At 44.3% G+C, this 14,674-nt stretch overlaps 1 protein-coding gene across 1 annotated transcript in view; it reads left to right on the top strand.

Moving 5' to 3' along the window:
* The window catches only part of LOC140369454 (disintegrin and metalloproteinase domain-containing protein 12-like), a 153,168-nt gene that overhangs the window by 32,152 nt on the left and 106,342 nt on the right, over positions 1-14,674 (top strand). The window contains exon 6 of the mRNA XM_072456802.1: positions 3,154-3,219. Within this exon, the coding sequence (XP_072312903.1) occupies positions 3,154-3,219 (66 nt within the window). The remainder of the gene's footprint in view (positions 1-3,153; positions 3,220-14,674) is intronic.

Genomic DNA, 14,674 nt, shown 5'->3' with positions numbered 1-14,674 from the left:
CAAAAAAAAAAAGAAAATAGACTTGGTCTGAATAAATAAACAAGTTAGTTTTTCAGGATTGAGCAGAAAATGAGCTGAATGAGGAAAGATTAATGGTTTGAATAATTGTTCACGACAGGGACAGAAACTGTTGTTGTGGTGGGAGGGTCTGTCTGAGGGGAGTGGCCTCCTGCCTGAGGGGAGTGGCCTCCTGCCTGAGGGGAGTGGCCTCCTGCCTGAGGGGAGTGGCCTCCTGCCTGAGGGGAGTGGGAGTGGCCTCCTGCCTGAGGGGAGTGGCCTCCTGCCTGAGGGGAGTGGCCTCCTGTCTGAGGGGAGTGGCCTCCTGCCTGAGGGGAGTGGCCTCCTGAGGGGAGTGGCCTCCTGAGGGGAGTGGCCTCCTGCCTGAGGGGAGTGGCCTCCTGAGGGGAGTGGCCTACTGAGGGGAGTGGCCTCCTGCCTGAGGGGAGTGGCCTCCTGAGGGGAGTGGCCTCCTGAGGGGAGTGGCCTCCTGAGGGGAGTGGCCTCCTGCCTGAGGGGAGTGGCCTCCTGAGGGGAGTGGCCTCCTGAGGGGAGTGGCCTCCTGAGGGGAGTGGCCTCCTGCCTGAGGGGAGTGGCCTCCTGAGGGGAGTGGCCTCCTGAGGGGAGTGGCCTCCTGCCTGAGGGGAGTGGCCTCCTGAGGGGAGTGGCCTCCTGAGGGGAGTGGCCTCCTGCCTGAGGGGAGTGGCCTCCTGAGGCGAGTGGCTCAAATAGTCAGTATTGATAGTATTTTTCTCCAGAGCCAGTCGTTTATGGAGGAGCTAAAACACCTAAATATTTAATGGATTCTGTTTGTAAAATAATGTAAAGGCAATAGCTCAAGAACACACTGGGTAAAAACAAGATGAACCACGAGAACTATTTTATTTTATTTTATAAGTAGAATTGTATCAACCAAAATGTTCCGTTCACTTGTGTCTCAATTAAACTGCAGTTGTGTGTCATGTAGCGCTCTGCAGGGTTTACAGGGCCCGGGCTTATGTCTGGAGGAGCAGATAAGAGCTGCAGAGTGCAGAGCTGCAGAGCTGCAGAGCAGCAGAGCTGCAGAGCTGCAGCGCTGCAGAGCTGCAGACACAGATGCAGAGGCCAGAGAACTGAACTGAATTTGTTCTCAGTCACGTTGACCTCTGAGTCTCCACTACAGGAGACCAGACCCTCAGCACAAACACCCTGAGCGTCCAGGACATTCCACAGGATCATTTCTTCATAAACGTCAGTGTTACTGTGATAACAGAGACGTAACAGAGATAACACACAGGGTCAGTTTGTGTTCTAAAGTACATCATGACATCACAGTTTCACACCAGCTCCTTCTTTAAATCTCAGTAATAAGACAGAGTCCATGTTTCTACTGCGCCGTATATTTCTCAGTTGTTTTGCTGAACTTTTGCACTGACTGTAAGTGGATCGTAAAAGATGTTACGGCGGCGACACAAATCAACGCCGGAGCTGTTATTCTGCCTTTTCAGAAAGAAGCAAATTGTTATATCTCAAAATAATGTCAGTTTTTTGTTTTTTTTGTTGCTTCTATTGGTTAAGACTTTACGGTTCTGATGGAGGAAATAAGCAAAAGGTTTAGTCAAGAAAAGGCACTTTGTTTTTTAAATAATATCAGTTGTAGAGTAACTTCCACCAAACTACGGTTGTTTTACTACTTTTACTACGTCAGATGTGTCTTTTTTTAACAAAATGATGTGTAAAATGGAAATAAAAGAACAATAAGACCAACAATGACATACATATTAGTCGTTAACTCAGTGGAAATTTGAATTTTAACTCTTAATTAGTATTTATAAAATGCTTATTCAGATTAGATTGTATAAAAAAGCATATATTTCTCATACTGCTGATGAACACAACTTTAATTGGAAGAAAATCTAGAATAAAACAAATGTATAAACACTAACATAATTAAGAACTTATTGTGCATTTTAGTATTTGTATGTATTTATTTTATTTATACAGGGAAAACCCAATGAGAAAAACTCTCTTTTTATATGATACTCTGTTCAAAAAGAAAACAAAGATACAACAAACAAACAAAAACAGGATCTCCAAATGAAGTTAACAAACACATAAAAACACACTTACACGTACATTATGAGCTGTGTAGGTGTTTTATAGTCAACCTTTAATATGTTGTTCCCAAAGTGTTACTCAAACTACTTTAGATCTACTTTAAATACATTTAAAAAATATATTTTTACCAAAGTGAAAAACATAATTTGTAAATTTTACCTTTTTTTACTTTTAAGTTAATAAATACACTTCAAATCTAATATAATTATTGGCTAAACTTGAGTATTGGCCACGACAGCAAGAAAAACAACTGGATAGAGTTACTTTAAACAGTATTTTAAACAGTATTACTCAAGAAGAAGTAAAAAAGTACTAATGATTAACATAACTGCTACAGAGAGATGACAGATGCTAAATAATGCAAATATGCCGGTATTTCCAAAGAGTAGCCACAAAAACAAATCATATCTGAAGGGAAAGTGTAATAATAATAATACTTTAATGTGACTAAAGGCCTTTTTAAAACACAAAAACATTCTGAAGTCCAGAGGCAGAAGGTGCAGTGGAACATGACGTGACTTCAATGGAGAAACTGGGATTAAACCTCACAAAACTATCACAAAACTATCTCAAAATATGAAATATCAAGGTGGTTTTGTCAAATAGAAACCTGAGCAATGTCAGAGTCTGATTCAAACACAATAGTCTTTCATTTAATCAGCTCTATTTCATTCCAATTATAGTTTTACTCACATTTCAGGCTAGAAAATAGGACTGTTTCCATAGTTCTTGATAGAAATGCAAATTAACTGACATTTCTACGCCGGAAATTCAATTAAAAAAAGACACAAACCCTTTAATTTTTCGAATAGTTAACTTTTCTTCACGTTTTTTACCTTTTGTTACTTGAAACTAAATATTGCTCCAGCAGGAATGAAAGTGCAGCGTCCGCAAACGACTCCGAAAAGTACAATTTGTCCTTATTTTCTGCAAAGTGCTCTTGATTGTTTAGCACTCTCACGGCAGACGGCCTCGGTGGGCTGAGGCTGAAGTGTGTCCTCTTCAGGCTCCTGTACTTTTCACCTTCATCACACTTGAATCCGGTTCTTGTCTCCTCAGAACAAGCGTCACGCGCAGACCACCACCAAGTACGTGGAGCTCATCATCGTCGCCGACAACAGGGAGGTAAATCCAAAAACACACACAAAATCTGTCTGTTTGATGATACGGAAATTCATGCAATAAACTGATGGCACCGATGTAAACGCTGTTGTTATTTGCTGTTTATTTAATTTATTCTTTTAATTTATTTTTAATTAATTCATTTATTTTTTCTATTTTTTTAATGTATTTTTAAATTGATTTATTATTATACATATATACATATATTTTATTCATTTTATTTATTTATTTTAATTCATTTTTTATTTATTTTTATTTATTTTTATTTATTTTATTCATTTTATTCATTTTATTCATTTTATTCATTTTATTCATTTTATTCATTTTATTCATTTGTTTTATTTGTTTTATTTATTGTATTTGTTTTATTTGTTTTATTTATTTTATTTTATTTATTTATTTTTTACTCCAAAGCATTATTTTAAAACAGGTACTTCAAAACGTTTAAGTCATTATTTTGCTCGTGTATTTTCTCCAGTGTCGTCTGCGCAGACGGACAAAACAATGCACAATATATAAATAAATGACATAAAGTGACAGTTACTCATGTGTGAAATGTTGTAGGACGGCACCAGATTTACTGATAGTTACTGAATGGCAGTAAATATGTACTTTTATTCCTCTCGCTTCCTTTCATCACGTTTCTTTTTTGTTTTGCAAAATAGTTGTTGACATGACATAAAAGTGTGCGGAAATGTTCGTAATAAATATTCACTCAAATCAATCAATCATTTATTTAAGAGCTTGAATCAAAGGTCATAAATCAAAGGTCCAGAGCTGCTTCAGCCACAAGAACATTGAGAATGAAACAGTCGTTTGTGTGTGAGTCAGATCCTCCTTCATGTGGAACTCCTCCAGGTTTAGACTCTTTCACGAGGAGGTTTTTTGTAGTTCTTCCTGTAGAAGGCGGGGCTAAGGACAGAGGACTCTGGGACATCGTCCCTCGTCCCCACGGACATTGTTTGATCTGTTTTTCACTGTCGCCCTCAGAGGAAACTGTTGTTGTGATTTTTAGGCGTTACAAAAATAAATTGAATTGAATTTATGGTTGATATATTCACTCTAATGCAGTTCTATTCAACTCATGGCTCGTGGGCCAAATACGGACCTCCAAATCGTCTGAGCTGGTTTAATCCTGGTTTAGACCTGGTTTAGACCCGGTTTAGTCCTGATTTAGTCCTGGTTTAGTCCTGATTTAGTCCTGGTTTAGTCCTGGTTTAGACCTGGTTTAGTCCTGGTTTAGACCCGGTTTAGACCTGGTTTAGACCTGGTTTAGACCTGGTTTAAACCCGGTTTAGACCCGGTTTAGACCTGGTTTAGACCTGGTTTAAACCCGGTTTAGACCCGGTTTAGACCTGGTTTGGACCTGGTTTAAACCCGGTTTAGACCCGGTTTAGACCCGGTTTAGTCCTGGTTTAGTCCTGGTTTAGACCCGGTTTAGTCCTGTTTTATTCCTGGTTTATTCCTGGTTTAGTTCTGGTTTAGACCCGGTTTAGACCTGGTTTAGACCTGGTTTAAACCCGGTTTAGACCCGGTTTAGACCTGGTTTAGACCTGGTTTAAACCCGGTTTAGACCCGGTTTAGACCTGGTTTAGACCTGGTTTAAACCCGGTTTAGACCCGGTTTAGACCTGGTTTGGACCTGGTTTAAACCCGGTTTAGACCCGGTTTAGACCCGGTTTAGTCCTGGTTTAGTCCTGGTTTAGTCCTGGTTTAGACCCGGTTTAGTCCTGTTTTATTCCTGGTTTATTCCTGGTTTAGTTCTGGTTTAGTCCTGGTTTAGTCCTGATTTAGTCCTGGTTTAGACCTGGTTTAGACCCGGTTTAGACCCGGTTTAGTCCTGGTTTAGACCTGGTTTAGTCCTGGTTTAGACCCGGTTTAGTCCTAGTTTAGTCCTGGTTTAGCCCTGGTTTAGTCCTGGTTTGGACCCCGTTTAGTCCTGGTTTAGTCCCGGTTTAGACCTGGTTTAGACCTGGTTCAGACCTGGTTTAAACCCGGTTTAGACCCGGTTTAGTCCTAGTTTAGTCCTGGTTTAGCCCTGGTTTAGTCCTGGTTTAGACCCGGTTTAGTCCTGGTTTAGTCCTGTTTTAGTCCTGGTTTAGTCCTGGTTTAGTCCTGGTTTATTCCTGGTTTAGTTCTGGTTTAGCCCTGGTTTAGTCCTGGTTTAGTCCTGATTTAGTCCTGGTTTAGACCTGGTTTAGACCCGGTTTAGACCCGGTTTAGTCCTGGTTTAGACCTGGTTTAGTCCTGGTTTAGACCCGGTTTAGTCCTAGTTTAGTCCTGGTTTAGCCCTGGTTTAGTCCTGGTTTGGACCCCGTTTAGTCCTGGTTTAGTCCCGGTTTAGACCTGGTTTAGACCTGGTTTAAACCCGGTTTAGACCCGGTTTAGTCCTAGTTTAGTCCTGGTTTAGCCCTGGTTTAGTCCTGGTTTAGACCTGGTTTAAACCCGGTTTAGACCCGGTTTAGTCCTAGTTTAGTCCTGGTTTAGCCCTGGTTTAGTCCTGGTTTGGACCCCGTTTAGTCCTGGTTTAGTCCCGGTTTAGTCCTGGTTTAGTCCTGGTTTAGACCTGGTTTAAACCCGGTTTAGACCCGGTTTAGTCCTAGTTTAGTCCTGGTTTAGCCCTGGTTTAGTCCTGGTTTGGACCCCGTTTAGTCCTGGTTTAGTCCCGGTTTAGTCCTGGTTTAGTCCTGTTTTAGTCCTGGTTTAGTCCTGGTTTAGACCTGGTTTAAACCCGGTTTAGACCCGGTTTAGTCCTGGTTTAGACCCGGTTTAGTCCTGTTTAGTCCTGTTTTAGTCCTGTTTAGTCCTGGTTTGGACCCTGTTTAGTCCTGGTTTAGTCCCGGTTTAGACCTGGTTTAGTCCTGGTTTAGACCTGGTTTAGTCCTGGTTTAATCCTGGTTTAGTCCTGGTTTAGACCTGGTTTAGTCCTGGTTTAGTCCTGTTTTATTCCTGTTTTAGTCCTGGTTTAGACCTGGTTTAGCCCTGGTTTAGCCCTGGTTTAGACCCGGTTTAGTCCTGGTTTAGTCCTGTTTTATTCCTGGTTTAGACCTGGTTCAGACCTGGTTTAAACCCGGTTTAGACCCGGTTTAGTCCTGGTTTAGTGCTTGTTTAGACCTGGTTTAGTCCTGGTTTAATCCTGGTTTAGTCCTGGTTTAGACCTGGTTTAGTCCTGGTTTAATCCTGGTTTAGTCCTGGTTTGGACCCCGTTTAGTCCTGGTTTAGTCCCGGTTTAGACCTGGTTTAGTCCTGGTTTAATCCTGGTTTAGTCCTGGTTTAGACCCGGTTTAGTCCTGGTTTAGTCCTGTTTTATTCCTGGTTTAGACCTGGTTCAGACCTGGTTTAAACCCGGTTTAGACCCGGTTTAGTCCTGGTTTAGTCCTGGTTTAGTGCTTGTTTAGACCTGGTTTAGTCCTGGTTTAGTCCTGGTTTAGCCCTGGTTTAGTCCAGGTTTAGTCCTGTTTTAGTCCTGGTTTAGTCCTGGTTTAGACCCGGTTTAGTCCTGGTTTAGTCCTGGTTTAGTCCTGGTTTAGACCCGGTTTAGTCCTGGTTTAGTCCTGGTTTAGTCCTGGTTTAGTCCTGGTTTAGACCCGGTTTAGTCCTGGTTTAGTCCTGTTTAGTCCTGGTTTGGACCCCGTTTAGTCCTGGTTTAGTCCTGGTTTAGTCCTGGTTTGGACCCGGTTTAGTCCTGGTTTAGTCCTGTTTTTATTCCTGGTTTAGTCCTGGTTTAGTCCTGGTTTAGCCCTGGTTTAGCCCTGGTTTAGACCTGGTTTAGTCCTGGTTTAGTCCTGGTTTAGTCCTGGTTTAGTCCTGGTTTAGTCCCGGTTTAGTCCTGTTTAGTCCTGGTTTGGACCCCGTTTAGTCCTGGTTTAGTCCTGGTTTAGTCCTGGTTTGGACCCGGTTTAGTCCTGGTTTAGTCCTGTTTTTATTCCTGGTTTAGTCCTGGTTTAGCCCTGGTTTAGTCCTGGTTTAGACCTGGTTTAGTCCTGGTTTAGTCCTGGTTTAGTCCCGGTTTAGTCCTGGTTTAGTCCTGGTTTAGTCCTGGTTTAGCCCTGGTTTAGTCCTGTTTTAGTCCTGTTTAGTCTTGGTTTGGACCCCGTTTAGTCCTGGTTTAGTCCTGGTTTAGTCCTGGTTTAATCCTGGTTTAATCCTGGTTTAGTCCTGGTTTAGACCCGGTTTAGTCCTGGTTTAGTCCTGTTTTATTCCTGGTTTAGTCCTGGTTTAGCCCTGGTTTAGCCCTGGTTTAGACCTGGTTTAGTCCAGATTTAGTCCTGTTTTCGTCCCGTTTAGTCCTGGTTTGGACCCTGTTTAGTCCTGGTTTAGTCCCGGTTTAGACCTGGTTTAGACCTGGTTTAGTCCTGGTTTAGTCCTGGTTTAGTCCTGGTTTAGACTCGGTTTAGTCCTGGTTTAGACCCGGTTTAGTCCTGGTTTAGTCCTGGTTCAGTCCTGGTTTAATCCTGGTTTAGTCCTGGTTTAGTCCTGGTTTAGCCCTGGTTTAGCCCTGGTTTAGACCTGGTTTAAACCCGGTTTAGACCCGGTTTAGTCCTGGTTTAGTCCTGGTTTAGCCCTGGTTTTGTACTGGTTTAGTCCTGTTTTAGTCCTGTTTTAGTCCTGTTTAGTCCTGGTTTGGACCCTGTTTAGTCCTGATTTAGTCCTGGTTTAGTCCCGGTTTAGTCCTGGTTTAGTCCTGGTTCAGTCCTGGTTCAGTCCTGGTTCAGTCCTGGTTTAGACCCGGTTTAGTCCCGGTTTAGTCCCGGTTTAGTCCTGGTTTAGCCCTGGTTTAGTACTGGTTTGGACCTGGTTTAGACCCGGTTCAGTCCTGGTTTAATCCTGGTTTAGTCCTGGTTTAGACCCGGTTCAGTCCTGGTTTAGTCCGTTTTTATTCCTGGTTTAGTCCTGGTTTAGTCCTGGTTTAGCCCTGGTTTAGCCCTGGTTTAGCCCTGGTTTAGACCTGGTTTAGACCTGGTTTAAACCCGGTTTAGACCCGGTTTAGTCCTGGTTTAGTCCTGGTTTAGCCCTGGTTTAGTACTAGTTTAGTCCTGGTTTAGTCCTGGTTTAGCCCTGGTTTAGTCCTGTTTTAGTCCTGTTTTAGTCCTGTTTAGTCTTGGTTTGGACCCCGTTTAGTCCTGGTTTAGTCCCGGTTTAGACCTGGTTTAGTCCTGGTTTAATCCTGGTTTAGTCCTGGTTTAGACCCGGTTTAGTCCTGATTTAGTCCTGGTTTAGTCCTGGTTTGGACCCGGTTTAGTCCTGGTTTAGACCTGGTTTAGTCCTGGTTTAGTCCTGGTTTAGTCCCGGTTTAGTCCTGGTTTAGTCCTGGTTTAGTCCTGGTTTAGCCCTGGTTTAGTCCTGTTTTAGTCCTGTTTAGTCCTGGTTTAGTCCCGGTTTAATCCTGGTTTAATCCTGGTTTAGTCCTGGTTTAGACCCGGTTTAGTCCTGGTTTAGTCCTGTTTTAGTCCTGTTTAGTCTTGGTTTGGATCCCGTTTAGTCCTGGTTTAGTCCCGGTTTAGACCTGGTTTAGTCCTGGTTTAATCCTGGTTTAATCCTGGTTTAGTCCTGGTTTAGACCCGGTTTAGTCCTGGTTTAGTCCTGTTTTATTCCTGGTTTAGTCCTGGTTTAGCCCTGGTTTAGCCCTGGTTTAGACCTGGTTTAGTCCAGATTTAGTCCTGTTTTCGTCCCGTTTAGTCCTGGTTTGGACCCCGTTTAGTCCTGATTTAGTCCCGGTCTAGACCTGGTTTAGACCTGGTTTAGTCCTGGTTTAGTCCTGGTTTAGTCCTGGTTTAGTCCTGGTTTAGTCCTGGTTTAGACCTGGTTTAGTCCTGGTTTAGTCCTGGTTTAGTCCTGGTTTAGTCCTGGTTTAGACCTGGTTTAGTCCCGGTTTAGACCTGGTTTAGACCTGGTTTAGTCCTGGTTTAGTCCTGGTTTAGTCCTGGTTTAGTCCTGGTTTAGTCCTGGTTTAGACTCGGTTTAGTCCTGGTTTAGACCCGGTTTAGTCCTGGTTTAGTCCTGGTTCAGTCCTGGTTTAATCCTGGTTTAGTCCTGGTTTAGTCCTGGTTTAGCCCTGGTTTAGCCCTGGTTTAGACCTGGTTTAAACCCGGTTTAGACCCGGTTTAGTCCTGGTTTAGTCCTGGTTTAGCCCTGGTTTTGTACTGGTTTAGTCCTGTTTTAGTCCTGTTTTAGTCCTGTTTAGTCCTGGTTTGGACCCTGTTTAGTCCTGATTTAGTCCTGGTTTAGTCCCGGTTTAGTCCTGGTTTAGTCCTAGTTCAGTCCTGGTTCAGTCCTGGTTCAGTCCTGGTTCAGTCCTGGTTTAGACCCGGTTTAGTCCCGGTTTAGTCCCGGTTTAGTCCTGGTTTAGCCCTGGTTTAGTCCTGGTTTGGACCTGGTTTAGACCCGGTTCAGTCCTGGTTTAATCCTGGTTTAGTCCTGGTTTAGACCCGGTTTAGTCCTGGTTTAGTCCTGTTTTATTCCTGGTTCAGTCCTGGTTTAGTCCTGGTTTAGCCCTGGTTTAGCCCTGGTTTAGCCCTGGTTTAGACCTGGTTTAGAGCTGGTTTAAACCCGGTTTAGACCCGGTTTAGTCCTGGTTTAGTCCTGGTTTAGCCCTGGTTTAGTACTAGTTTAGTCCGTTTTTATTCCTGGTTTAGTCCTGGTTTAGTCCTGGTTTAGCCCTGGTTTAGCCCTGGTTTAGCCCTGGTTTAGACCTGGTTTAGACCTGGTTTAAACCCGGTTTAGACCCGGTTTAGTCCTGGTTTAGTCCTGGTTTAGCCCTGGTTTAGTACTAGTTTAGTCCTGGTTTAGTCCTGTTTAGTCTTGGTTTAGACCCGGTTTAGTCCTGGTTTAGTCCTGTTTTAGTCCTGTTTAGTCTTGGTTTAGACCCGGTTTAGTCCTGGTTTAATCCTGGTTTAATCCTGGTTTAGTCCTGGTTTAGACCCGGTTTAGTCCTGGTTTAGTCCTGTTTTATTCCTGGTTTAGTCCTGGTTTAGCCCTGGTTTAGCCCTGGTTTAGACCTGGTTTAGTCCAGATTTAGTCCTGTTTTCGTCCCGTTTAGTCCTGGTTTGGACCCCGTTTAGTCCTGATTTAGTCCCGGTCTAGACCTGGTTTAGACCTGGTTTAGTCCTGGTTTAGTCCTGGTTTAGTCCTGGTTTAGTCCTGGTTTAGTCCTGGTTTAGTCCTGGTTTAGACCTGGTTTAGTCCTGGTTTAGTCCTGGTTTAGTCCTGGTTTAGTCCTGGTTTAGTCCTGGTTTAGACCTGGTTTAGTCCCGGTTTAGACCTGGTTTAGACCTGGTTTAGTCCTGGTTTAGTCCTGGTTTAGTCCTGGTTTAGTCCTGGTTTAGTCCTGGTTTAGTCCTGGTTTAGACTCGGTTTAGTCCTGGTTTAGACCCGGTTTAGTCCTGGTTTAGTCCTGGTTCAGTCCTGGTTTAATCCTGGTTTAGTCCTGGTTTAGTCCTGGTTTAGTCCTGGTTTAGCCCTGGTTTAGCCCTGGTTTAGACCTGGTTTAAACCCGGTTTAGACCCGGTTTAGTCCTGGTTTAGTCCTGGTTTAGCCCTGGTTTTGTACTGGTTTAGTCCTGTTTTAGTCCTGTTTTAGTCCTGTTTAGTCCTGGTTTGGACCCTGTTTAGTCCTGATTTAGTCCTGGTTTAGTCCCGGTTTAGTCCTGGTTTAGTCCTAGTTCAGTCCTGGTTCAGTCCTGGTTCAGTCCTGGTTCAGTCCTGGTTTAGACCCGGTTTAGTCCCGGTTTAGTCCCGGTTTAGTCCTGGTTTAGCCCTGGTTTAGTCCTGGTTTGGACCTGGTTTAGACCCGGTTCAGTCCTGGTTTAATCCTGGTTTAGTCCTGGTTTAGACCCGGTTTAGTCCTGGTTTAGTCCTGTTTTATTCCTGGTTCAGTCCTGGTTTAGTCCTGGTTTAGCCCTGGTTTAGCCCTGGTTTAGCCCTGGTTTAGACCTGGTTTAGACCTGGTTTAAACCCGGTTTAGACCCGGTTTAGTCCTGGTTTAGTCCTGGTTTAGCCCTGGTTTAGTACTAGTTTAGTCCGTTTTTATTCCTGGTTTAGTCCTGGTTTAGTCCTGGTTTAGCCCTGGTTTAGCCCTGGTTTAGCCCTGGTTTAGACCTGGTTTAGACCTGGTTTAAACCCGGTTTAGACCCGGTTTAGTCCTGGTTTAGTCCTGGTTTAGCCCTGGTTTAGTACTAGTTTAGTCCTGGTTTAGTCCTGGTTTAGCCCTGGTTTAGTCCTGTTTTAGTCCTGTTTTAGTCCTGTTTAGTCTTGGTTTGGACCCCGTTTAGTCCTGGTTTAGTCCCGGTTTAGACCTGGTTTAGTCCTGGTTTAGCCCTGGTTTAGACCTGGTTTAGTCCAGATTTAGTCCTGTTTTCGTCCCGTTTAGTCCTGGTTTGGACCCCGTTTAGTCCTGGTTTAGTCCCGGTCTAGACCTGGTTTAGACCTGGTTTAGTCCTGGTTTAGTCCTGGTTTAGTCCTGGTTTAGTCCTGGTTTAGTCCTGGTTTAGTCCTGGTTTAGACCTGGTTTAGTCCTGGTTTAGTCCTGGTTTAGTCCTGGTTTAGTCCTGGTTTAGTCCTGGTTTAGACCTGGTTTAGTCCCGGTTTAGACCTGGTTTAGACCTGGTTTAGTCCTGGTTTAGTCCTGGTTTAGTCCTGGTTTAGTCCTGGTTTAGACCCGGTTTAGTCCTGGTTTAGTCCTGGTTTAGTCCTGGTTTAGTCCTGGTTTAGCCCTGGTTTAGCCCTGGTTTAGACCTGGTTTAAACCCGGTTTAGACCCGGTTTAGTCCTGGTTTAGTCCTGGTTTAGCCCTGGTTTTGTACTGGTTTAGTCCTGTTTTAGTCCTGTTTTAGTCCTGTTTAGTCCTGGTTTGGACCCTGTTTAGTCCTGATTTAGTCCTGGTTTAGTCCCGGTTTAGTCCTGGTTTAGTCCTAGTTCAGTCCTGGTTCAGTCCTGGTTCAGTCCTGGTTCAGTCCTGGTTTAGACCCGGTTTAGTCCCGGTTTAGTCCCGGTTTAGTCCTGGTTTAGCCCTGGTTTAGTCCTGGTTTGGACCTGGTTTAGACCCGGTTCAGTCCTGGTTTAATCCTGGTTTAGTCCTGGTTTAGACCCGGTTTAGTCCTGGTTTAGTCCTGTTTTATTCCTGGTTCAGTCCTGGTTTAGTCCTGGTTTAGCCCTGGTTTAGCCCTGGTTTAGCCCTGGTTTAGACCTGGTTTAGACCTGGTTTAAACCCGGTTTAGACCCGGTTTAGTCCTGGTTTAGTCCTGGTTTAGCCCTGGTTTAGTACTAGTTTAGTCCTGTTTTAGTCCTGGTTAGTCTTGGTTTGGACCCCGTTTAGTCCTGGTTTAGTCCCGGTTTAGACCTGGTTTAGTCCTGGTTTAATCCTGGTTTAGTCCTGGTTTAGACCCGGTTTAGTCCTGATTTATTCCTGGTTTAGTCCTGGTTTAGTCCTGGTTTAGCCCTGGTTTAGACCTGGTTTAGACCTGGTTTAGTCCAGATTTAGTCCTGTTTTCGTCCCGTTTAGTCCTGGTTTGGACCCCGTTTAGTCCTGGTTTAGTCCCGGTCTAGACCTGGTTTAGACCTGGTTTAGTCCTGGTTTAGTCCTGGTTTAGTCCTGGTTTAGTCCTGGTTTAGTCCTGGTTTAGACTCGGTTTAGTCCTGGTTTAGACCCGGTTTAGTCCTGGTTTAGTCCTGGTTTAGTCCTGGTTCAGTCCTGGTTTAATCCTGGTTTAGTCCTGGTTTAGTCCTGGTTTAGACCTGGTTTAGCCCTGGTTTAGCCCTGGTTTAAACCCGGTTTAGACCCGGTTTAGTCCTGGTTTAGTCCTGGTTTAGCCCTGGTTTTGTACTGGTTTAGTCCTGTTTTAGTCCTGTTTTAGTCCTGTTTAGTCCTGGTTTGGACCTGGTTTAGTCCTGGTTTAGACCCGGTTTAGTCCTGGTTTACTCCTGTTTTAGTCCTGGTTTAGTCCTGGTTTAGACCTGGTTTAAACCCGGTTTAGACCCGGTTTAGTCCTAGTTTAGTCCTGGTTTAGTCCTGGTTTCGACCCGGTTTCGTCCTGGTTTAGTCCTGGTTTGGTCCTGATTTAGTCCTGGTTTAGTCCTGGTTTAGTCCTGGTTTAGACCCGGTTTAGACCCGGTTCAGTCCTGGTTTAGTCCTGGTTTAGACCCGGTTTAGACCCGGTTTAGTCCTGGTTTAGTCCCGTTTTATTCCTGGTTTAGTCCTGGTTTAGCCCTGGTTTAGCCCTGGTTTAGACCTGGTTTAAACCCGGTTTAGACCCGGTTTAGTCCTGGTTTAGCCCTGGTTTAGCCCTGGTTTAGTCCTGGTTTAGTCCCGGTTTGGACCTGGTTTAGACCCGGTTTAGTCCTGGTTTAGTCCTGTTTTATTCCTGGTTTAGACCTGGTTTAGCCCTGGTTTAGACCTGATTCAAACCCGGTTTAGACCCGGTTTAGTCCCGGTTTAGTCCTGGTTTAGCCCTGGTTTAGTCCTGATTTAGTCCTGGTTTAGTCCTGGTTTAGTCCTGGTTTAGTCCAGGTTTAATCCTGGTTTAGTCCTGGTTTAGACCTGGTTTAGACCTGGTTTGGACCTGGTTTAGTCCTGGTTAGGCCTGGTTTAGTCCTGGTTTAGTCCTGGTTTAGACCCGGTTTAGTCCTGGTTTAGACCCGGTTTAGTCCTGTTTAGTCCTGTTTTTAGTCCTGTTTAGTCCTGGTTTGGACCCTGTTTAGTCCTGGTTTAGTCCCGGTTTAGACCTGGTTTATTCCTGGTTTAGACCTGGTTTAGTCCTGGTTTAATCCTGGTTTAGTCCTGGTTTAGACCTGGTTTAGTCCTGGTTTAGTCCTGTTTTATTCCTGTTTTAGTCCTGGTTTAGTCCTGGTTTAGTCCTGGTTTAGTCCTGTTTTATTCCTGGTTTAGACCTGGTTCAGACCTGGTTTAAACCCGGTTTAGACCCGGTTTAGTCCTGGTTTAGTGCTTGTTTAGACCTGGTTTAGTCCTGGTTTAATCCTGGTTTAGTCCTGGTTTAGACCTAGTTTAGTCCTGGTTTAATCCTGGTTTAGTCCTGGTTTGGACCCTGTTTAGTCCTGGTTTAGTCCCGGTTTAGACCTGGTTTAGTCCTGGTTTAATCCTGGTTTAGTCCTGGTTTAGACCCGGTTTAGTCCTGGTTTAGTCCTGTTTTATTCCTGGTTTAGACCTGGTTCAGACCTGGTTTAAACCCGGTTTAGACCCGGTTTAGTCCTGGTTTAGTCCTGGTTTAGCCCTGGTTTAGTCCAGGTTTAGTCCAGGTTTAGTCCTGTTTTAGTCCCGTTTAGTCCTGGTTTGGACCCCGTTTAGTCCTGGTTTAGTCCCGGTTTAGACCTGGTTTAGTCCTGGTTTAGTCCTGGTTTAGTCCTGGTTTAGTCCTGGTTTAGACCCGGTTTAGTCCTGGTTTAGTCCTGGTTTAGTCCTGGTTTAGACCCGGTTTAGTCCTGCTTTAGTCCTGGTTTAGTCCTGGTT

This window comes from Eucyclogobius newberryi, unplaced genomic scaffold (assembly GCF_026437365.1).
Source record: "Eucyclogobius newberryi isolate DKJ021-1_F unplaced genomic scaffold, fEucNew1.0.hap1 SCAF_20, whole genome shotgun sequence".
In the NCBI taxonomy this organism is placed as follows: Eukaryota; Metazoa; Chordata; class Actinopteri; order Gobiiformes; family Gobiidae; genus Eucyclogobius; species Eucyclogobius newberryi.
Note: the sequence above shows the minus strand (reverse complement) of the source record. Positions and strands in the feature narration are given on the sequence as shown.